General features: G+C 44.7%; 2 protein-coding genes and 1 pseudogene across 10 annotated transcripts in view; 1 reads left to right on the plus strand and 2 right to left on the minus strand.

The window, feature by feature from the left end:
- BBS9 (Bardet-Biedl syndrome 9) overlaps positions 1 to 24,506 on the plus strand; it is a 479,004-nt gene that overhangs the window by 431,422 nt on the left and 23,076 nt on the right. The window lies entirely within an intron of this gene.
- Positions 1,137 to 5,438, minus strand: LOC309810251 (dipeptidase 2-like; annotated as a pseudogene). Its single transcript has 10 exons — positions 5,398 to 5,438; positions 4,945 to 5,071; positions 4,511 to 4,640; positions 4,153 to 4,294; positions 3,782 to 3,851; positions 3,485 to 3,661; positions 3,022 to 3,106; positions 2,279 to 2,354; positions 1,494 to 1,629; positions 1,137 to 1,393 (listed from the first exon to the last, which is right to left on the minus strand). The product of its transcript is annotated as a dipeptidase 2-like (transcript).
- DPEP2NB (DPEP2 neighbor) lies at positions 7,706 to 9,166 on the minus strand (the record flags this gene model as incomplete). Its single annotated transcript, XM_082632892.1, has 2 exons — positions 7,706 to 7,968; positions 9,100 to 9,166. 2 exons carry the CDS (start codon positions 9,164 to 9,166, stop codon positions 7,706 to 7,708), a joined length of 330 nt encoding a protein of 109 aa, XP_082489018.1.

Consider the following 24,506-nt stretch of genomic DNA (forward strand, 5'->3'; position numbering starts at 1 on the left):
GGGGAAATGGGTGAAGGTGGTCAGAGGATACAAACTTCCAGTTACAAGACAAATACATTCTGGGATTAAGCTACAGCATGGCAACTATGGTTAACAATACTGTATTGTATCTTTTTTCTTTTTTAATTTTATTTATTTATTTATTTGTTTATTTTTGGCTGTGTTGGGTCTTTGTTGCTGCACATGAGCTTTCTCTAGTTGCGGTGAGCAGGGGCTCCTCTTCGTTGCGGTGCACAGGCTTCTCATTGTGGTGGCTTCTCCTGTTGCAGAGCACCGGCTCTAGGCACGCGGGCTTCAGTAGTTGCGGCACGTGGGCTCAGTAGTTGTGGCGCATGGGCTCTAGAGTGCAGGCTCAGTAGTTGTGGCGCACGGGCTTAGTTGCTCCGTGGCATGTTCGATCTTCCCGGACCAGGGCTCGAACCTGTGTCCCCTGCATTGGCAGGTGGATTCTTAACTACTGCGCCCCCAGGGAAGCCCTACCTCTCATTATTAACTCAGTGTATTAACTCAATTTTGTCTATAATTAGTGCAGTTGCTATTATCATTAATGAACTGGGGGAAGATGGGGTGGTTGTCTAAGTAGCCTGAACTGATTAGAGAGGAAGTCCCTGAGGAACAGGGGAGGAGATGTGCCCACATCCAGAGCAGTCTAGCCATTGGAGGTCCATAGCCCATTAAGTAGCCTGAGATTCTGGGCAAAGATAGGTACAAAGATCATTTGTGATCTAGGCATGTTCTCTTCTTGGGCATCTGAACCAGAATTACCTGAAAGATCCCCAGGTGGTACTCAGTGGGTCAGGATCTGGATTGAGGTGAGCTACACAGAGGGAATCGAGTAAGGTCCACCCTCCTGCAGCCAGAGCCACCCACTGTCTTCTTCCAGTGCTGAGCCAAGCCACCTGGGTTTCCTCAGGCCACTGCCAATGGGTCTTCCTTGAGTATCCAGTGTCTAAACTGCAGGGTCCCCCACCAAACCCCAGTATTGGGAGCTTGCACAGACCCCACCACGGAGAAGGACACTCATGCTGATTCCATTTCTAAAGCATTTATTTTCACGAAATGTTTGTGCTCGCATGCAAGGAAACTTTGTGGGGTATCTGTGGCTGCCAAAGTGACATCTGGCAGGATTAACTGGATCACCAGAGCCAAACAATGAGGACTGGGAAGACAGCAATAACTGTGAGGCCTGGGCCCATGTGGGGGCAAGATTTTGAGAATGACCACTTAGGTGACAAAACGGGATTCCCACAAACCGCAGCTCTGGTTAGTTTCTGGTCTGGAGCCAGATCCTCTCTCTGATGCAGACGTGGAGGACGGAGCAGCAAGAGCTGCCCAGCTGCTCATCTGGGAACTCATCCTCCAAGGGACTCTGTCCCTCGTTCTCCTCCCGTACCTGGAGGCGGCAGTCAGTGGGCAGCACCTCTCACAGAACCCCCGTGTACACCTGCTCAGACCACCTGCTCAGAGCTACTCTTTTGCCCAGCCCAGCATACCTGTCCCACCTGTCTGAAGACCCACCTCACGTTTCCTCGAAGCACACCCCAGAGCTCTTCCTCACTCCAGCCACGCCCCAGCAACTCCTCTATCAGTACCGGGTATATGGACACGTCCTCCAGCCCCTGTGGGAACCTGTGTGGCCACCAGCCAGCCAGCTATTGGGCCTCAGACCTGTTCCCTAGTCCTGAGTCAGAACCAAAGCCCTATGTGTCCAGGGTCCACTGAACCCCAGCCCTGGTCAGATATGGAAAATGGAGACTTGGAGAGAGTAAATGATTCACTCCTGCTCTTCATCCTTCAGAGGAAGGCCCCAAAAGCGCCTCAACTATTCACCAAAAGTCATCGAATTGTACTGTTACGATCTATGCCTTTCACTGAATGCAATTTTTGCCCCCGTTTATAAAGAGAAGAAAAGCTTTTTAAGAACTGGGTTGACCCCCCTGCATGCACAGGCCCAACTGCAGGCAGAGAAGATGGTCAGCCCAGCCCAGACCTTGCTAAGAGTCTGCTCAGAGGCCATGGGTCTGCTGGCACTGGATGGGCGCAGATGCTGGGCAGATGAGCTCTGTGTGGTGTTTTAGACAAATATAATGACCTAGAGTAGGGCCAAATAGACAGGAGAGCCCAGGAAGCAGACCCTGGGAGAGGGGAGATACCAGTTGGGCCAGCACACCTGAGGCTATGGTCAAGGCCATGAGGACCACAGTGTGGTGGGCATGGTGGCTGTGAAAGCCCCACTGCTGCCCAGCCAGCCTGAGACAAGCCACGGGGAAGCACCCACCGGCCAGCCCCGTCATAATCTCCCCCAATCCCAATGAACTTGCATCCAGTGACTGCCCTGATGTGGTCAAAGTGATCTGAAGAATGGAAAGTCAGCAGTGTGGGGCTTCCAGGGCAGGGGTGGGGGTGATGACTGGCCTCTATTGATTCCCCTTTTTGCAGCCTGTTGGCCAAACAGGCCAGTTCCTTCATGGCCTGGCACCGAGAGTACCAACTAGAGGACCCTGAGGTTTGATCTGAAGTGATCCCAGCTGGCTCTAGATTGGACTTCAGATTTGGAGTGGACCCCAGAGCCCCTGTTGGGGCCATTTCCCACCCAAGATTCACCCTGCCTCCCAGTCTCCTTGAGAACCTGTGGGGGCTCCTTTCCCCAGGTGTGGAAGATGAGAGAGGAATAAGAGTACAACTGATGAAGACCCCAGAAACCTAAGGAGCTGTCCAGTCCCTTGGTCAGAGGTAGGGGCAGTGTGCTTTAGGAGCCCCTGCAGAGGCACAGATGGGCAGCACCTGGGCTCTGTGTCTGACAGCCTCCCTGATACCCATCAGTATCTCAGTTTTGACTCTGTGGCTCCAGTTCCACATGGCACCAAGGTGCTGTGTACTGTCCATTCTTGGGTTTTTGGGAGCTGTACCTATTGCCAACAGGTGGGTCAAACCACTGGGGCTCTTCTGAAGTCCTCCCCAAATTTGGACCCAGCTTCAGCTCCAAATCAGAGTTTTCAGAGAGCCCAGGGTGAGGCTCACCTGCCACAGTAGACACATTGGCTAACGGGTTGCACTGCAGCACCTGCACGGACAAGGACACCATCACGATGCCACCGTTCTTCTTCTGCAGGGGCGGACCGGTGGACAGTCAGCTTGGCCCCCAGCACAGCTACCTGCCTGTTCACTCTCTCGGCCCCTGTGAAGAAGGTGTTCAGCCCTGGCTTTGAGGTCACAGTCATCTCCTCTCTGGGTTTGTGTGAATGGAGGAGCCACAGCCCTGGTCTGGGTGGTGTCTTGGCCCTGGTTTCTGGGTTTGGAGGAGTATCTTACCACCTAGACCCCCACCTAGGGTTCAAGAGTTCAGGGGCTGTGGACCGTGGGTTTTGGGGGCAGAAGATATTTAACCTGGGGTTTGAGGAAATTGAGGGAGAAGAGGCTCAGGTTCAAGGTCTCGTGGTTTGAACCTCTTGCTTTAGGTTTGAGGGCCAGGGCAGTCTCTCACCAGAAGCTGCAGGATATCATCAGGAACATTCCGAGTGTTCTTGCACATACCCCGGGCAACTGAGTGGGAGAAGATGACAGGTGCCTGTGACACTTCTAGGGCTTGCCGTTCCACAGCATCCGAGACATGGGACAAGTCCACCATCATGCCCAGGCGGTTAATTTCTGCCACCACCTTCTGCAGGGACAGGACGGGGAGAGGGCATCAGGGCTGCATTTATCTTGTGTGCATTTATCTGTAGGGAACAGGCGGCGCTGTACATTGATGTGGGGCAGGGTATGGAACCTGGGTCCTTACCTCGCCGAAGCCGGTCAGCCGACTGACATTGCTGTAGAAGGGGTGGATACCCTTTGCTGAGCTCTGTGCCCTGCAGGATGGCCAGGAGGCAGTCTGACTGGTGGCCATGACTTGGCTACAAGAGCCTAGAAAGTGGTTCTGTCAACCCGTCTACGCCTGCAACTCCCTGGTGCAAGAGGAGGGACCCCAAATGGGCTGTGCCTGGCAGTAGGAGGGCCCTTCTGGGGATTCAGTCTTGTTCTGCAAACCTCCATTCCCCTCCCCACCCCAGGTTCAGGGCCGGATCCCAGGGGTAAACTTGCTTTGGGCCCCAGCGTGATCTTGGGCAGATCCCTGCCTCACTGGGCCCTTACCATCTGCACTGTGCTCACCAGGGCGTGTTGCAGGTGTGGGTGAGTGTCACGTAGTTCACACCCAGTGCATAGAAGGTACGCAAGATGGAGAGGCTACTGTCCAGTGAGTGGCCGCCCTCCACACCGTTGAGGTAAGCCAACTTCCGGGTATTGTTGAGAGCTGGGGGCAGGTAGGTCAGATGATCATTTTCAGAGGCAGGGGTAGCTTACTGAAGTCCCTAACACCTACCATCACCAGTCTGTTTACCCTTTTTTTTTTGGCCGTGCCGCGCAGCATGAGGGCTCCTAGTTCCCCCACTGGGGATCAAACCCGAGCCCCCTGCAGTGGAAGCGTGGAGTCTTAACCTCTGGACTACCAGGGAAGTCCCCCGTCTACCTTTAACTGAGGTTACAAGCTCCAGCTCTGAATAGGAGGCACACATGAGGCAGATGAGGTGAACTTGCTCCAGGGTGAGGTGCACAGCATCCCGTTCGTGGGTCCGGCATGGGACGTGGGCTGACCAGAACTGAGGGAAGGCCAGGGCTTAGTTTGGGCTTTGGAACTCCTTGGGCTTCTCATAGCCTCCTCAGCTGGCACAGCACTCACTGTGCCCAGAAGTCACGTGTAATGCGTTGCTTTTTCTGTGGCACTTGGAAGCCCGTCAGGTTGGCTCACTGTGACCCCTGTAGCCCCCAGCATCCATAGCATGGCACTTTCCAGGTCACTATGGTAACTTAGTTCCAATGTGACTAACCTGTGGTCTCTGAGGCCCCCAAACTCCCCCACATTCCCCAGCAGCCATGGTGGCACCTTGTGTGTCCCTTTGGTACCGGGGCGCCCACGAGACCGTCTTTCAGCCTGTCCAAGCTGGTCTGGCCATGGCTGAAATTGCACAGATTAACATCCTGTAGCCCATTGTGGTAAAACTGCCTCAGGACCAGGGGCATGTCGTTGTGGCTGGAGGGAGGTCAAGGCAAATGGGTGGGCTCCTTAGGTCTTGGGATCAGGCAGGACACATTGCCTGGCCTGGGCCAATCTGGGGGTCCCCCACCTCACACTGTCACACAGACTATACTAGGAGCAGCTGAGGCCTGGGCTGAGGGGTTCCCACCAGGGAGGGGATGACAGAGAAGGGGAAGGGCATCCATAGATGATGGAGAGGACATCCAGGGGTGGTGTGAGGGAGCCTCCCCACTAGCTCTGCATGCTCCGGACCTCCTCCCCTGCCCAGGGCCAGGCTAGGCCCCCAGCGGCCCCCAGCAGCCCGCACACACTGCAGCCACCCGTCCACAAGCGGGAAGTCCTGCATCAGGGCCTGCGTGCGCTCCCGCGGACTTGGGGTACTGGAGGTGCCCGGCGTGGTCTGCACGGGTTACCGGCCGCAGCAGCAGATCCAGCAGGAGCAGCAGACACAACAGAGGCCGCTGGCTGAGTGCGCCGGGACCTTCGAGGCCCCCTGGGCCGCAAGCTGTGCAGGGCCAGGCAGGCGGGCAGAGGCGGGTCTGAGAGGGGCGGGCGATGGGGTTCTGCCCGTCGGCACAGGCCACCCAGCGGCACGGCCTCGCAAGGGGCGCGGGTTGAGGGAGGGGATACAGAGTCACAGGACCCTGCAACCCGTGTGCAGAGAGCCGCTATCTGCGAAGCCCGGGAGCCACAGGGCGGCACTGCCCTCCCGCCCCCTGCTCAGAGGCAGCTCCCGCGGGCTAAGCTGGCCTCTGCTGAGAGCCCACTCGCCTCCCATCGCGGGTTCCCTCCGCCCCCGCCCCTCTTCCCACTCCCACTGCTCTGAGGGGGCGCCCTAGGTTGCTCTGCCCCGCCTCTAACCTTCCGGTCCAAGCTGGGGTGCTTCTCTCAGAGGGCCACCTTCAGCCCGAGGCCCCCCGGGAGCACACCTCGTCCCCATCTGCCTGCAGCCGCCCCCCCCCCGAGGGCTGCGTGCCAGTGTCTCTGTGGCCTCAAGTCCTCTGGGCTCCCGGTTTCCCGGTACTGGGCCATGGGGGCTGGTGTGGGGGAAGAGATAGTTTCTGGAAATGGGGGGGTAACCTTGTGAGCTCTGGATTCAAGAAGGGGCCCTCTGCCCCCGACCTTCTCTCTCCACCTACTTGACTCCCAAACCTGCGTGACCATTCTCTGGGGACTTCACCCAGCGCCTGGGAACTATCAGGAACCTCCCCCACTTCTGTCAGCCAGCCTCAGGAAAGAGCGCCCTCAGGAGTCGCTACACCTCCCCAGGGCCTGAATAGAGGGACTTTTGGGATGTGAACTGAACAACCTTCTGGGGAGAGTCAGCGACCCTTTTACTCAACAGAGCAGGAACCGTCAGCAGGCTATTTGAGTGGAAGGAAATGAAGTGATTTCCATGGCAGCAGAGCCCCCACCACAGCAACCTTCCTCCCAGAGCTGCTGGCTGACCTTCTGGCCAGAATCCCTCCTACCTCAGCATGGAAGGCCCGGCCTCGTGGAGAAGTATAGGTTCTGAGGAAAGACCTGGCACCTGGGTTCTGCTGCTACACTTGCCTTATCTCGTGGCCCTTGTGGCTGTAGCTTTCCCAGAAACCTCAAGAGCTAAGTGCCTGTGCTTGCTCAGAGGCCGCACGCCATTCCCCATTCCCAGCCTCAGGCCCTGCCTCTAGCTGCCTCCTCTAGGGACCCCCTCCCCCCAACACACACACACACACACACTGGGGATGTGCCTTCTCACAGAAGCTCAACCACTGAGATGCTTTAGGGACTGTGCCCAAACTCCTTCATCCCCAGCCTCTCAAGTTTTTGCTCTGATCCCTGGCACCCCCTGGAGCTGTTCCACCTTTGGAACCTTTCCCGGGTGGCAGGAGTGCCTAGCACAAGGGTAGTGACCTAAGTCTGAGCACTGGCGACCCTAGAAATCTGTTACACAAAAACATTTTATTGAGCAGTAAGGGACCCCACTGGGTACAGAAAGGGCTGGCAATAAAGGAGCATGTGAACCTCGGGGCAGGGTGCGTGCTGCTTGACTCTCCATCCTGTTCTTGCTTCAGGGAGCAGGTCTTCCTGGGTCTCTCTATCCTGCCTCCTGAGACCCCAGGCAGGAGGCTCTTCGGGAAGCCACAGATTGCTGCTTTCAGTTTCAAAAAGCCCAGCTCCCCGCTGGTTTGTGGTGATGGCCGCTGACAATGGCTCAGGGCAGGAGCCCATGTGTAGACAGCTAAGGCTTCTCTGCACCCTGTCTCTGCTCCTGCATCCTCCTTGGCTCACAGATTGTAGACTTTTCTTTCTTCAGCTCACACAGGGGCCTCTGAGGATTGAGCAGAGGAATGTCAGGTTTTCTTCCAGGCCAGCTTCAGCCCTGGGATGTTCAGGGCAGACTCTCATTTCAAACCTCAGTTTCTGAGGCTCCTTGCTTATGGCCATTTAGTGTGGAAGGAGGCTTCTGTCTGGGGAAGGCTCAGACAGAACGACGCAGATTCTAATCTGTGGCAGTGGGCAGTGGGGGGGCGAGGGTGGGGGTCACTGCAGGAAGAGGCATTCGCTGCCTTAGGCAGTTAAACCATTGCCCTCTCTTCAGGATGGCTCACCTGCAAGATTCTGTGGGGTCCGCCTCCTGGCACCATGCTACAGTCGCCGGATTTGGGGTCTGGAGCAACCCAGATCTTCATCTGACCTTTCCGGAGAGTGCTTTCTCTTGGGAGCATGTCTACGGACTGGCTTCTCTGCTTCCACCTTTGCTGGCGTGGCCAAAGGAACATCCCTGTAGACCCGGTAGCCACCAACCAGGCAGTTTGTCTCCCCATGCCGGCCCAACTGCATTTCTCCACACCCTCGGTAGAGGACATGGTAGTGACCAGGTGTAGGAGGAGAAACGGGAGCCACTGCTGCTGCAAAGAAAATCAGAACTGATCAGTCACTTCTGCTGTACATAGACTCCTGCCAGAATTTCCCACTCTCATGTCTCTCCCAGTTTCTGGCTGAAGACCTTTAATCTACTTGACATCCAAAACACAGCCTTGGCCCATCACCTCTATGAGTCCCTAGAGAAGGGACACTGGCTGCAAAAGCAATTCCTAGAGCCTACGGCTGCAGCAGATGAGGAAGTCTCTTCACCGTTTCCAGAGAAAATAGTAGAACCCGAAAGTAATTGCAATCATGATCCTCTCCATCTCTCCCTTCCACAACAGAGAAAACATTTCTTGCAGTCTGTCACTTCTGAGGCTTTAATGGAAATGTCTCTCAAATTTTGGAAAAAAATAATCTAATATAAATTGGTTAAGAACCCCGCCCACCTTGGCAACCCCTCTTGGGCACCATTTATACTGCCTGTTTCAACCACATTGAACTCCAGCCCTCTGATACTTTTATGTAGATTAGAACAAGGCCAAATACTGAGGCAGAGTGATCAGGAGACTCAGAACTGGGTTCTGGGTACCAAGTCTAGGCTCACATCAACCCAGCCTCCTGGGACACCATCTCCTCAGCCCTCCAGTCTCATTAGCACTTCATCACCGCCCCCCGCTTCGTTCTTCCGGTCTTCCCATCAATATGGCACCACCCGCTCCCCTAGTACTCAGCAACTCAGTATGGGATGTGTCTGAGGGGACCGATATAGACGTCTACATGACAGCACAGAGGTGCCTGGGTTTGAAGGTGTGGTTCAAGAGTGGCCCTCTTCCTCAAACTGCTCCATTTACCATTTGCCAACAAAAATGCACTTGTTTTTGCTAAGAGGCCAATCAGAAAAGGGTCTGAATGGAAGCATCCTGTAGCCCAAAGGGGAAGGCTGCATTTATAAAGATCAGAACCTTCCTGCACACTTGTCCAGGGATGACCTTTCACTTGTCCTCAGCAGTGAGCACTGTGGGTCACTGAAGGTGTCCCAGGTCGGTGGTATTACTTAGAGCTGGGAAAGTGTTCAGGTGTACGTGGTGGGCAAGCCCCACAGGAACATGTGGCAGCCAGGGGAGGTTGTGTGTACCACATGCCTCTTGTACAGATGCCTGGTCTCGGTGTACCTGCTGCACTGCCTTCCCAGGGAACAGAGGACAGGTTAGAGTAAATATAGAAGATCTGGTCAGACATTCTCTCTCAGACAACCAAAGAGATTGGTATCCGGTGGAGAACTTTCTCCAGGGAAAGAAGTTCCCTGCAGGGTAGGGAGGTTTCTCTGAGGGCAGCACGTTTCCGTAGTTACCCTGCCATGGAAACTGTGAGAAGGCCTGTGAGGTCATCACTACCCAGTGAGGTCATATAAGGAACCTGTGACTTGAGAGGCAGGCTTCAGGAGGAGGGGCAGTTTTGTGGAGGAGAACAGGGTAGAGGCAGAGGTACTCTGCCTGGCCCCTCACACCTGGGCCTCCACACCCATGCCCTGGTCTAGTAGACACCCCACGTGGGGTGTGCCAGTGGGCTGGCACAGCCCCAGGGGCCACAGGAGGGCAAGAGAGACCCACATTCTGAGATTGGCTTGAGAGGCAAGGTTAACGTAAGAGACAGCTAGGTTGTATGGCACTGGCCCTAAGAGGTGGAGATTTGTGGGGACTGGGGAATCAGGGAAGGCTCCTTGGCAGTGGGCCTGAAGGACAAGTGAGATTTGGACCCATGGGGAAGAGAGGGAAGACATTCCAGTTTGGAAGAGTAAAAGCAAAGACACACTCTTCTCGACCTTGTCCTGCCCCAAGTATAAATTCATAGCACCCTCACATTTTTACAACTGAGGACTTAAAAAAACCAAGAGGTTAAGGGGCCTACCCAGTGTTACACAGGTAGTGGAGAGGTGTTCTGCTCAATGGATAGGTTCATGTCAGGGCTCCGGGTTTACAGCTAACAGGAATGTGAGGACAAGCTCATGCCATTTCAAACATTTCCAAGTGATACTGAGAGAGATGTTAAAGGTGCAAAATGAGGGTGCTGAATGACCTCACAAAGTGGGAATGGTGGGCCCATTTTAATATGAAATTGAAAACAAATTTCAAATGACAAAAGGACATAATACAAAATGACAACATAATCACTACACTCCCCTCTCCCCTAGAAGTAAAAATCATTAGAATCCTCTCTCTCCACCATGAAAGGATGAGATAAAAGCTCAGCAGCAGCCCCTGTGAAAAACATGGTCAACACTGAAGAGGTGTTACTAAGACGATTTGGTCCGACTCAGAGAAGGAAAGAGACAACTCTGCCCTTAGCCTGATCAGGCCCACAGGAAGGAACATTTGGGGCAGCCTTTGATAGTGTGGCAATGAGAGAGAACCTTCTTTAGGAGGGGACTCCCTGTTGCCTACCTTGAAAAAGCAAAGATGGGACATTCGTTTAATGGGGCTGTTGCAGAGGTGATGTGCCCAGGAGGTAGAGACTGCTTAGACTACCATTTTAGAGGTTGGGCCACCCTGGTTGAGAACCACAGCACCTTCTGTTCCTAAACTGCTTGAATCAGCGGGTGCACGTTAGGACAGACGATGTCAGGCCTCATTGGAGCGGACTGCCTTTGGGAGTGGTAGAATGTAAAATGTGAAGGGGAATGCTCTGGAGGAGGTTTGTCATGGCAGGTGGGCCAGCATGAGACCATTCAGATTCTCCAAGGCTCCAGAGATTACTTGACTGGGAGCATCCCTCTGATGTGGCGGGGGGACTCCTACCTTAACAGGACCTGGCTGGGCATCTGGGGAAGGCAGAATAAATGGTTTATTAACTTACAAGAGTGAGAGACTCACCTGGGGGGTTCCACAAAAGCATTTTAAAAGACTTGTACCTGGATTCTTGAGCCAACCCTAAGAAAACTTATCAAGATCTAGAGTAGGGCTCAGGAAGCTGCACTTTTAGTAAGCTTCCTGGGCAGTCCCACCACAGTGGTCCATGGATAGAGTGACCAAATTATTATGTATTCTCGGTTGCTTTTGGGAGTCAAAGTGGGCAATATTAAAAACTGCAGCAGGCATACGTATAAACAGGGAATATTCAAGGCAAACAGAGGTGTATAGTTATTCTGTGCATGAATCAGATTTGAGAAAAGCTAGCCTGGTGGTTAAAGAACACAACCCTTAGGACAGACAGACCAGATTCTGTCCTACTTACTTGTGTGATTTTGACCAAGTTCTTTTATCCTTCTGACTGTTTCTTCATATGGAAAAGAGCTATGGCTGTACGTTTAGCACAATATTCTCTTTTGGCAAAAGTTGCTCTGGGTCCATTTGTGTTCTCTGCAACTTAATCCTTTCCAGTGTGCAAGCATTTTTAAGTTGTTTGGTGAAGTATTACATTTGACTTTCAACTGTTCATTACTTTGGGCAAAGCTTATGTAGTGCTGCAGAGACTAGAACCTATGCAGAGATAGTGAGAGGATGTTATAAGCTTATTCTGCCAGTTTATAAAAAAGTTTAACCTTTTCTCCTCTTCCTCCACCTGCCACCAAGAGATGAGAAAGAAGGCAGAGCCTGGAAATGCACACCAAGCAATACTTCTGTGTCAGTTTGCCTTTTATTCCTCTGCCAGTACTTCCCAGAGAGATTTCACCAAAAGTGCCTAAGCTTGCCATGGCCATTTTTGTGAAGAAAGTTTCTCTCTATTGCTAGTCACATCCCCTTTTCCTTCTCCTGGGGGCTTAATGGATGTTTGGGGGCAGGAAATAAAATTTAAACTAAAACATCAAAAAAAAAACCCCACCACATTTGGACAAGGCCTTATTTTTGCAGTCCCTGCCTCTTCCTACCTTACTACTTTTGCCCAGCCAATTCCTAATTGACCTTCACATTTCGGCTTGCATGGTATCTCTTCCAGAAACTCTGACATCTCCACTTCCTTCCTCCCATTCACCAAATCAAGGTTTTGTGTTTCTCCTATATACCCCTATAAAGTACCCCTATCATAGCACTTACCCCAATGTATTAGAATTGTCTTTTTACTCTCAACTTTCCCCTCCAGGCTGTAAATTCCTTATGGTTAAAGATGTTGAAACTTCTGGTTCCTGGAATATAGTGTATGCTTGAAAAGTATTTCTTGAATTGAGTGTGTAAATGAATTATTGTGACTTTTCCTTACTGTTTCCATGGTGGTTTTGCCAATGTCATCATGTGTCACATATTCCCTCAGTTTTAGAATCTCTCTTCTAATTTTATATGAGAACTTAACTTCAAAACATTTTGAACAGTGTATATGGTTAATTAAAAAGGTGAAATACAGAATAGTATTACAGTAATCGTCCCTTAAGGTAAGAAGGAAGGTATATAAGGTAATATACATGTGTCTGCTTATTCGTGCAAGACAAATACAGGAAGGATAAACCAAGAACTAAAGAGATTGGTTACCTATAGGGAGTAAATGGGAGAGGGGTGGAAAGAAGTGGGGACCTGGGAACATGATAGCAGAGATGAGGAGGGAACAATTCTTTTCCAAGAACTCCTTTGAATATTACCTTGACTCCTGGAACCACAGTAATCTTTTGCATACTCCCTCTCCAAAAATAAATAGGTAAATAAAACCAGGATATGGGGGAATCCAAAATGTAACAGGTGAGTCTAACTTTATTGTGAATTAATAACATATCCACAGTGAAGAGAGTGGGAAAGAAAAACACTAACCTGGGTAATTCTGGAAAACAGTATTTTGACTGGATATTGTGAAGCTAAGGGAAAATACGGTAATCAAGTTAGTGTTTCTTGTACAGGTGTGGGTTGTCAGTTTTGAAACAAAGAGGTTAGAATTATGGAAGGGGGAAGTAGTATTGGACTGAAAGCATAGGTATTAGTATGAACTCATGTTTTTTTAGTATATATTTGTTTATATATATATATATACACACACACACACACAGAAACATGGATACAAAAGCAAAATAGCTGTGTGTGTGTGTGTGTGTGTGTGCATGTGGTGAGTATGTATAATATTCCCTTGCTCTGCTGAGAAGGCCAGAAGCAACAACATACTAACAGGAGTAAGCATTCCTAGTACCCAAGTTTTGTTTACCATCTTTAATAAAAGGAACAAGGCTAATTATATGGGTAATGCATGCTTATTTTTAAAAGTAGTAGTATATTCTGCTTTTCTTACTTTCTCTATCGTAAGTATTGTACTGTGTGTGGAAAAGCATTTCTCAAGATTCAAAGGATATCCAAATGCAAGGGATCTTTACCTTAAAAATAAACAGCAATAGCTCTTTCATCTAGAAGAAAAAAGAATTAGAAATTTTAAAACTTGAATAACAACCTAAAAAGGAACCAATGCTCCTTGGGAAAGGAGTTGATTCCAGACCAGAGGCAAGAAAACACATGATGAGCCTGGAGCATCTTACTATGCCAGAAAGCCTGAAAACATGTTCAAAAGACAGAGAAGCCAGCCTCAAGGAGCTCCCAACAGCCAAAGCTGGAACAATTCTGAGCAACAAAATAAATAATGATAGTGTTGGATTATAACCCACTGAATAAAATAAATGTTGATGAACTCATATTGACATAAATAAATAATTGAATAAATAAATGGAGGAGGAGGGACAGCTCTTCCTTATAGTATAATTCCATTTAATAAATGTAGAAGGAGTGAGGGAAATACAAAATCACCATTAGAGAGACATCACAATAATAATAATTTCAGGTGAGATCCACCAGTGGTTGCTAAAATCAATGGGAGAAAGTTTGAGGAGAAATAGGATATTTGCATAGTCTCCAAGTATCCCCCCCAATTTATTTATTAACTCGAAAGGCGAAAATATTACTTTAGAGCAGGGAAAGCTGGTAGATACCACCTTAACCAAATGATCACAGTTAACATTACTTGCAGTAAGATCTATCAACGACATGTACGCCCAGTATGAGGCACTGAGAAGCACACAAGTATCACTTCTCTGGTATTTTTTTGGGGGGGGGGGAATACAGTTGTTTTACAATGTTGTGTTGTTTTCTACTGTACAACAAAGTGGAATTCCCTGTGCTATACAGCAGGTTCTTATTAGTTATCTATTTTATACGTATTAGTGTATATATGTAAATCCCGATCTCCCAATTCATCCCTCCACTGCTTTCCCCTCTTGGTGTCCATATGTTTGTTCTCTACATCTGTGTCTCTATTTCTGCCCTGGAAACTGGTTCATCTGTACCATTTTTCTAGATTCCACATATATGCATTAATATACGATATTTGTTTTTCTCTTTTTGACTTCCTTCACTCTGTATGACAGTCTCTAGGTCCATCCATGTCTCTACAAATGACCCAATTTTGTTCCTTTCTATGGCTGAGTAATATTCCATTGTATATATGTACCACATCTTCTTTATCCATTCATCTGTGGATGGGCATTTAGGTTGCTTCCATGTCCTAGCTATTGTAAATAGTGCTGCAATGAACATTGGGATGCATGTGTCTTTTTGAATTATGGTTTTCTCTGGGTATGTGCCTAATAGTGGGATTTCTGGGTCATATGGTATTTCTATTTTTAGTTTTTTAAGGCATCTCCATACTGTTCTCCATAGTGCTGTATCAATTTACATTCCCACCAACAGTGCAAAAGGTTTCCCTTTCTCCACACCCTCTCCAGCATTTATTGTTTGTAGATTCTCTGATGATGCATGCCCATTCTAACCAGTGTGAGGTAATACCACATTGTAGTTTTGATTTGCATTTCTCTAATAATTAGTGGTGTTGAACAGCATTTCATGTGCCTCTTGGCCATCAGTATGAATTCTTTGAAGAAGTGTCTATTTAGGTCTTCTGCCTGTTTTTTGATTGGGTTGTTTTTTAATATTGAGCTGCATGAGCTGTTTATATATTTTGGAGATTATTCCTTTGTCCGTTGATTCTTTTGCAAATATTTTCTCCCATTCTGAGGGTTGTCTTTTCGTCTTGTTTATAGTTTCCTTTGCTGTGCAAAAGCTTTAAGTTTCATTAGGTCCCATTTGTTTATTTTTTTTTTTATTTCCATTTCTCTAGGAGGTGGGTCAAGAAAGATCTTGCTGTGATTTATGTCAAAGAGTGTTCTTCCTGTGTTTTCCTCTAAGAGTTTTATAGTGTCTGGTCTTACATTTAGGTCTTTAATCCATTTTGAGTTTATTTTTGTGTATGGTGTTAGGAAGTGTTCTCATTTCATTCTTTTACATGTAGCTGTCCAGTTTTCCCAGCACCACTTATTGAAGAGACTGCCTTTTCTCCATTGTATATCCTTGCCTCCTTTGTCACAGATTAGTTGACCATAGGTGTGTGGGTTTATCTCTGTGCTTTCTATCCTATTCCATTGATCTATATTTCTGTTTTTGTGCCAGTACCCTACTGCCTTGATTACTGTAGCTTTGTAGTATAGTCTGAAGTCAGGGGGTATGATTCCTCCAGCTCCGTGTCTTTTTTTCTCAAGATTGCTTTGGCTATTTGGGGTCTTTTGTGTCCCCATACAAATTTTAAGATTTTTTGTTCTAGTTCTGTAAAAAAAATGCCATTGGTAATTTGATAGGGATTACATTGAATCTGTAGATTGCTTTGGGAAGTATAGTCATTTTCACTATATTCATTCTTCCAAGATCAGGGTATATCTCTCCATCTGTTTGTGTCATCTTTGATTTCTTTCATCAGTGTCTTATAGTTTTCTGAGTACGGGATTTTTACCTCCTCAGGTAGGTTTATTCCTAGGTATTTTATTCTTTTTGTTGCAATGGTGAATGGGATTTTTGCCTTAATTTCTCTTTCTGATCTTTCATCGTTAGTGTATAGGAATACAGGAGATTTCTGTGCATTAATTTTGTACCTGCAACTTTTCCAAATTCATTGATTATCTGTAGTAGTTTTCTGGTGGCATCTTTAGGATTTTCTATGTATAGTTTCATATCATGTGCAAACAGTGACAGTTTTACTTCTTTTTTTCCAATTCATATTCCTTTTATTTCTTTTTCTTCTGTGATTGCCATGGCTAGGACTTCTAAAACTATGTTGAATAATAGTGGCAAGAGTGGATATCCTTGTCTTCTTCCTGATCTTAGAGGAAATGCTTTCAGTTTTTCACCATTAAGAATGATGTTTAGGGCTTCCCTGGTGGCGCAGTGGTTGAGAGTCCGCCTGCCGATGCAGGGGACACGGGTTCGTGCCCCGATCCCGGAAGATCCCACATGCCGCGGAGCGGCTGGGCCCGCGGGCCATGGCCGCGGAGCCTGTGTGTCCGGAGCCTGTGCTCCGCAGCGGGAGAGGCCACAGCAGTGAGAGGCCCGCGTACAGCAAAAAAAAAAAAAAAAAAAAAAAAAAAAAAAAAAAAAGAAGAATGATGTTTGCTGTGGGTTTGTCTTACATGACCTTCATTATGTTGAGGTAGGTTCCCTCTATGCCCACTTTCTGGAGAGTTTTTATCATAAATGGGTGTTGAATTTTGTCAAAAGCTTTTTCTGCATCTACTGAGATGATCATATGGTTTTTATCCTTCAGTTTGTTAATATGGTGTATCACATTGATTGATTTGCATATATTGAAGAATCCTTGCATCCCTGAGATAAATCCCACTTGATCATGGTTTATGATCCTTTTAATGTGCTGTTGGATTCTGTTTGCTAGTATTTTGTTGAGGAGTTTTGCATCTATATTCATCAGTGATATCAGTCTGTAATTTTCTTTTCTTGTAGTATCTTTTTCTGGTTTTGGTATCAGGGTGATGGTGGCTTTGTTGAATTAGTTTGGGAGTGTTCCTTCCTCTGCAATTTTTTGGAAGAGTTTGAGAAGGACAGGTGTTAACTCTTCTCTAAATATTTGATAGAATTCACCTGTGAAGCCATCTGGTCCTGGACTTTTGTTTGTTGGAAGATTTTTTCATCACAGTTTCAATGTCATTACTTGTGATTGGTCTGTTTATATTTTCTATTTCTTCCTGGTTCAGCCTTGGAAGTTTAGACCTTTCCAAGAATTTGTCCATTTCTTCCAGGTTGTCCATTTTATTCTCATAGAGTTGCTTGTAGTAGTCTCTTACGATGCTTTGTATTTCTGCAGTATCCATTGTAACTTCTCCTTTTTCATTTCTAATTTTATTGATTTGAGTCCTCTCCCTCTGTTTCTTGATAAGTCTGGCTAAGGGTTTATCAATTTTGTTTATCTTCTCAAAGAACCAGCTTTTAGTTTTATTGATCTTTGCTCTTGTTTTCTTTGTTTCTATTTCATTTATTTCTGCTCTGATCTTTATGATTTCTTTCCTTCTACTAACTTTGGGTTTTGTTTGTTCTTCTTTCTCTAGTTCCTTTAGCTGTAAGGTTAGGTTGTTTATTTGAGATGGTTCTTGTTTCTTGAGGTAGGATTGTATTGCTGTAAACTTCCCTCTTAGAACTGCTTTTGCTGCATCCCATAGGTTTTGGATCGTCATGTTTTCATTGCCATTTGTCTCTAGATACTTTTTGATTTCCTGTTTGATTTCTTCATTGGTCTCTTTGTTAGTTAGTAGTGTATTGTTCAGCCTCCATTTGTTTGTGTTTTTTACATTTTTTTTTCCTGTAACTTATTTCTAATTTCATAATGTTGTGGTTGGGAAAGATGGTTGATACGATTTCAGTTTTCTTAAATTTACCAAGGCTTGATTTGTGGCCCAAGATGTGATCTGTCCTGGAGGATATTCCATGAGCACTTGGGAAGGAAATGTACTCTGCTGTTTTCGGATGGAATGTCCTATAAATATCAATTAAATCTATCTGGTCTATTGTGTCATTTAAAACTTGTGTTTCCTTATTAATTTTCTGTCTGGATGATCTGTCCTTTTGTGTAAGTGAGGTGTTACAGTCCCCCACTTTCATTGTGTTACTGTTGATTTCCTCTTTTATAGCTGTTAGCATTTGCGTCATGTATTGAGGTGCTCCTATGTTGGGTGCGTATATATATAATTGTTATATTTTCTTCTTGGATTGATCCCTTAATCATTATATAGTGTCCTTCCTTGTCTCTTGTAACATTCTTTATTTTAAAGTCTATTGTATCTGATATGAGTATTGCTACTCCAGCTTTCTTTTGATTCCATTTGCATGGAATATCTTTTTTCCATCACCTCACTTTCAGTCTGTATGTGTCCCTAGGTCTGAAGTGGGTCTCTTGTAGGCCGCATATATATGGGTCTTGTTTCTGTGTCCATTGATACAGTCTGTGTCTTTTGGTTGGAGTATTTAATACATTCACATTTAAGGTAATTATCAATATGTATGTTCCTATTACCATTTTCTTAATTGTTTTCTTTTTGTAGGTCCTTTTCTTCTCTTGTGTTTCCCACTTAGAGAAATTCCATTAGCATTTGTTGTAGAGCTGGTTTGGTGGCTGAAATCTCTTAATTTTTGCTTGTTTGTAAAGCTTTTGATTTCTCCATCGAATCTGAATGAGATCCTTGCTGGGTAGAGTATTCTTGGTTGTAGGTTCTTCCCTTTCATCACTTTAAATATATCATGCCATTCCCTTCTGGCTTGCAGAGTTTCTGCTGAGAAATCAGCTGTTACCCTTATGGGAGTTCCTTTGTATGTTATTTGTCATTTTTCCCTTGTTGCTTTTAATAATTTTTCTTTGTCTTAATTTTTGTCAATTTGATTGCTATGTGTCTCAGCATGTTTCTCCTTGGGTTTATTCTGCCTGGGACTCTCTGCACTTCCTGGACTTGAGTGGCTATTTTCTTTCCCATGTCAGGGAAATTTTTGACTAAAATATCTTCAGATATTTTATCAGGTCCTTTCTCTCTCTCTTCTCCTTCTGGGACCCCTATAATGCGAATGTTGGTGCGTTTAGTGTTGTCCCAGAGGTCTCTTAGGCTGTCTTCATTTCTTTTCATTCTTTTTTCTTTATTCTGTTCCACAGCAGTGATTTCCACCATAGTGTCTTCCAGGTCACTTATTCATTCTTCTGCCTCAGTTTTTCTGCTATTGATTCCTTCTAATGTATTTTTCATTTCAGTTACTATATTGTTCATCTCTGTTTGTTTTTTAATTCCTCTAGGTCTTTGTTAAACATTTCTTGCATCTTCTTGATCTTTGCCTCCATTTTTTTTCCAAGGTCCTGGATCATCTTCACTATCATTATTCTGAATTCTTTTTCTGGAAGGTTGCCTGTCTCTACTTCATTTAGTTGTTTTTCTGGGGTTTTATCTTGTTCCTTCATTTGGGACATAGTCTTCTGCCTTTTCATTTTGTCTGTCTTTCTGTGAATGTGGTTTTCGTTCCACAGGCTGCAGGATTGTAGTTCTTCTTGCTTCTGCTGTCTGCCCTCTGGTGGATGAGGCTATCTCTTCTCTGGTATTCTTGACAAAAACTCACATCCTCTGTATAATCATGAGAAAGCATCAGACAAACCCAAACTGAAAACTGTTTCGGAAGATAACTCATTAGTTTGTCTCAAAAGCATCAAGGTCATGAAAGACTGAGCAACTCTTATAGATTAGAGGAGACTAAGGAGCATTAACAACTGAATACAATCTGGAATTCCGTATTGGATCTTGGAAAAGAAATGGGGTGCTAGCAGAAAAACTGGTGAAATTTGAATAAAGTCTATAAGTTTAACTAGCTAGTTTTATTATGCCAATGTTAATTTCCTGGTTTTGATAATTGTACCCTGGTTCTGTAAGATGTTATATAGGTAAAGGGTATATGGGAACTCATACTATTTTTAAGTTTTTTATAAGTCTAAAATTATTAAAAATAAAATTTTGTAAATAAGAGCTATAAACATGATCTAGGATCTGTACTTTAAAAGAAACAAATACACTTAGGGTAAAGCTATTGGAATACTGATTAACTTTTGACTTTTACAAGTTAGTTTTGTATTTTATAATTTTTAGGAAAACCACTAAAAGAATAGGGAAAAAAGCAGAAAGAGAAAGAGACAAATAGCCTAAAAAGAGGCAAGAGAAAAAGAAAGAGGAAAATGGAAGGGCAACTGGAGAGCATAAAATATTCTTCCTATCAGATTAAGGAAAGTTCCTTCTATTTCTAGTTTGTTAAAAGTTTTTTTTTTTAAAAAAATCATGAATAGATGTTTAATATTAAATGTATCTTATGTATCTTTGAAATGATCATTTGATTTTTCTTACTTTTTGGTATATTGCTTTTGGAATTTGAGTCATAATTAGGAAAATTTCCTCCAATTCCAGGTTATAGAGGAAGTTATTATATTTTATATTTTCTTCTACAGTTACATAGTTTCATTATTTTAAAACTCAAATAATAATTATAATAAGAAGTTAAAGAGCTTAGTTTGAATCTAATCTTTAAGTTTCAGTTTTTGCTGCACCCTTTCCCCTTGCTTCTTACCAAACCTGTGTCAATGGTATGCAGCACATACCTATGTAGTGCTTACTATGTGCCAGATGCTTTTCTAAGCACATTACATATATTAAAGCCTTTATTCTTTTAACCACCCAATGAGTTAGGCACAATTTCAGAGAAGAAAACAAGAACCAGAGAACTGAAAGAACTCATTCAAGGTCACATACTTGTTCAGAAGTCCAGTCTACTAATTGTATGATAAGATCCTGGCAGCACAGGCAGGAAGATGTTTGCCTGATATCTGTTATTCTTTTCCTGCCATCTTTGGTGACAGAGCCAGGGATCCTCTGGGACCACACAGGTAATCCTAGTAATTTCTGATATAGGAAAAATAAGCATATCTACCATACTGGGAGTCACAGAGAATATATAGTTTTAGAAGAGGTTGTATTTTGGAGGGGTTGGAAAGACTATTTAAAAAGAAAAATTGAAAGGACATTTTTAAGCCTTTTTTTTTTCTTTTCTTATCGTAGTTAACTGATTGTTATTTTCAGATTTAAAATGTGCAGGCTTTAAACCCCATTTCTTGAAGTTACAGCTTGGGTTAGTTTCTTATTCTTAATTAAAAAGCAGTGGTCTCTATTCAAAAGTGGGGTGCTTATCTGGCTTCTCCTTTTATGTAACCTTATCTGTCTTGAACAGGGCTGGCAATAGGATGATTAACCACTCTGAACTTCAGGACTTTAGGCTGGTAAATATTTGTCTTTTAAAAAAAATGAAATGATTAAAAAAATAGGTATTCCAACCTCTCCCAAGTAGAGGAGGACAGAGAAGAATTGATGCTACGTGCTCTCTGCTGGCTCAGTCTTCCTTTCAACTTTTTAGAAGGAAGGAATCATGCCTGGATTCCATCACCTTGCATGAAACAGTTCCTCAGTAGGTTGAAAGCCTTAGAGAAATGTCCCCTTTCTAAGAAGGGTAAAAGCTTGATTCTGACATATCTTTCCCCATCATGTTTTAATTGTCATTATTTGTAATAATTTTGTATTATTATGGTGCTTTCACATAAGTTATGACATTTGATTTTCACATCAACCCTGAAATAAGAAGGGAAGCTATTACCACCACTAAAACTAAGGCTTAGAGGTTTCAAGCAATTTTCCCAAGGTTGCAGAGCCAGTGGTGGGGCAGAGCTGGTAGGAGATGAGTAAGCTGGCCTCCTGGCTCTGATGCCTGTTCTTCCCTACCATGCCCCACCACTAGAATATCACAGAAGTACTAGGGATAGTCCCATTTATATAAAAATATTTAGTATATTTTTACAAGTGTATTTCAGATTCATGGAAAGTTGTGCTGGAATTGGGGGTAAAATTTTTTTTTTAAAACCTAAATAGATACATCAAATAATTTTCAGAAGGCTCTCAAACAAGTTGTCTTCCAGATCCCAACAGTAACAATAATTGTTTAGCTATGGCCTGGTGTGAAGCAAGACAGTGTCAGTGATTGCTTCTTTCTTTCACAGGTAGTTACTCATCTGCTTGTGCTGGCCCTTTAGAACCATTTTTACACTTCTCTGCATGTTTCTCTTTTTTTGTGGAGAACTCTGCTAAAGAATTGTAGCCCAGTTTTGGCAAGTAATAGAAGACAAACCAGAAATCACATAGGAAGTAGAGTGTGTTACTAGTTACCTTGCACAATCTCTTGTGCTACAGCCTGCAACAAAATGTTATAGGGGTTTCGGGTAGGAATTTCTGTTTTATGTTGCATTGCCTTTTAGGAAGGACTCATCACAGCCATGTTCTGAGATTCATGAGCTGTTAAAATCTATTCCATATCAGTGTATAAGCTTTCATATTTCCTACATCTGGGACAAAGGGAAATGGCGTAGTTTTCCATCTGGCTTCAGAATATACTTAGCAAAGAAAAAGCATATGCAAGATCTAGTATGAAGCACTGGAGTAAAGCCTGAAGGAAGTATGCATTAAAAGTACCAGAACATGAAAATCCTCAATGTTCAAAGGAGAGAATTCAGCCCAGCTTTGGACTGTCTCATCTTGCAGACTCTGCTTTCCCACTGCGCTGCAGTGCTATTTCTCCATGTCAGAAGGCTCAAGCTCGCTCTTTGGCCCTAAGTTCTAACAGCTTGAAAATCTTATTGTTGGTTATTCCTACTTGAAATCTCTAATAAAAATGGGAAATTTGGGGGGCACCATCCTTTTCGGTATTTAGCTTGGAATTTATCCTGTATTTCAGGGGCCTCCAAAGACTAACTACTTCATCCTCTGAAACACTTCATTATGAGCTGAAAAGGAGCCAGGACAAAGATGCTGTTCTCTCTGAGATGGAACAGGACAGTTCCCAACCAATTTGAGATGGCTATTCACCATCTCAAATTGGTCTTATTTATTTGTGTCATGCAAGAGAAATTTATTTTCTAAATTCTTAAGAGTTTGAATATATTTATTACACTCTTTGGAAGGTTTGGACCCAGCCTGTCCTGAGGCATTAAGATTTGTTTTCCATCAGTTCGAGCCTCAAACATAAAAGAGTTTCAACAGTGGCTGGGATATTACCTGACATTTTAATGATTGGGTGAAGAGAAGTTAAATTATGAGATGACCTGGATAACAACCAGACTTCAGAATCCTTTTCAACAGACTGTTAGTGAGCTGCCCAGTACCCTTGATGGTGGTTAAAAAAAATATACTAAAATGTCCGCCAAGCTCTTCAAGACAGATAGAGAATTACCCAAATCCCTCAACCTCTTCATCATAAGTCTAAGGCAAATGTTTGTTTAAAATTTGAAAACGAAGCAGTTTGTGTTCAACTGGATGAATTTCATTCATTTGGGACAGAACAACAACCAAAAAAGTTAGTCTGTAGTGTTTGTTTCACAGCTGGTGCATTCTTAATAAAGAATATTCTTTTGTGTGTCAGTACTCAAAATTGGGACACCAAAAATGCAGCAATTAAGTAAAAAGGTTTTATTTAATTATCAGCTGTTTGTAACTAATTTATTTATGATAAAAATAAGAGTTGCTAACATTTATTGGCCATATTTGTATGCATGACATATTTTTATGTAGATTGTCTCATTTAATCTTTTCAAAAATTCCAAGGTAGATGCTGTTATTCCCCCACTTTTTAGATTACTAAACAGAGGCTTCCATTGATTAGGTTCCTTGTCTAAGATCATACAACTGTGGAGCTGGAACTGAAACCCCATGAGTCCAGCTGCAGCACTCAGCTCTTATCAGCACACTAGATGGTTTTCTTTATGGAGCTCAGTTCATCCAGGTAATGTGGTCGGTTGATGACAGGTCTACTGGATGATCACTTGAGAACAGAAAGTTAATCATGTGACATTGCCCAAAACTGACAATTTTTTAAATTGAAGTATAGTTGATGTACAATATTATATAACTTATAGGTGTACAATATAGTGATTCACAATTTTTAAGGGTTATACTCCATTTATAGTTATTATAAAATATTGGCTATATTCCCTGTGTTGTACAATATATCCTTGTAGCTTATTTTATATATAATAGTTTGTACCTCTTAATCCCTGACCCCTATATGGCCCCTTCTCCTTCCCTATCCCCACTGGTAACCACTAGTTTGTTCTCTATATCTGTGAGTCTGCTTCTTTTTGTTATATTCACTAGTTTGTTGTATTTTTTAGATTCCACATATAAGTTATATCATACATTAATTGAGAAATTGACAATTTTTTAACTTGTGTGTTTAGCACCCACATAATATAATTGTAGGTACTTTTGAAGTTAAGTTCATGGAAGTAGGTGGAACTGCAGTTGTATAGTCATCAAGAAGTATGACTGCTTTTTTGTATCCAAAATGATTGCTATTCATTATGTTCCTAGATGAAACTTTGTTTTCTTTTTTTTTTTTTTTTTTTTTTTTTTGCGCTGCGGGCCTCTCACCGTTGTGGCCTCTCCCGTTGCGGAGCACAGGCTCCGGACGCGCAGGCTCAGCAGCCATGGCTCATGGGCCTAGCCACTCTGCAGCATGTGGGATCTTCCCGGACCAGGGCACGAACCCGTGTCCCCTGCATCGGCAGGCGGACTCTCAACCACTGCACCACCAGGGAAGCCATGTTTTTCTTTTTTAAGTGATAGATACCCATATGCTGCTCATAAGAGACCAGAGAAAACACAGAACAATGCCACAAGAGACTGAAACAGGGAGTATCCTGAGAAGTTGTTAAAGGATAATTTCATTTA

Source organism: Mesoplodon mirus (genome assembly GCF_964341445.2).
Source record: "Mesoplodon mirus genome assembly, chromosome: 9".
NCBI classification, from domain to species: Eukaryota; Metazoa; Chordata; class Mammalia; order Artiodactyla; family Ziphiidae; genus Mesoplodon; species Mesoplodon mirus.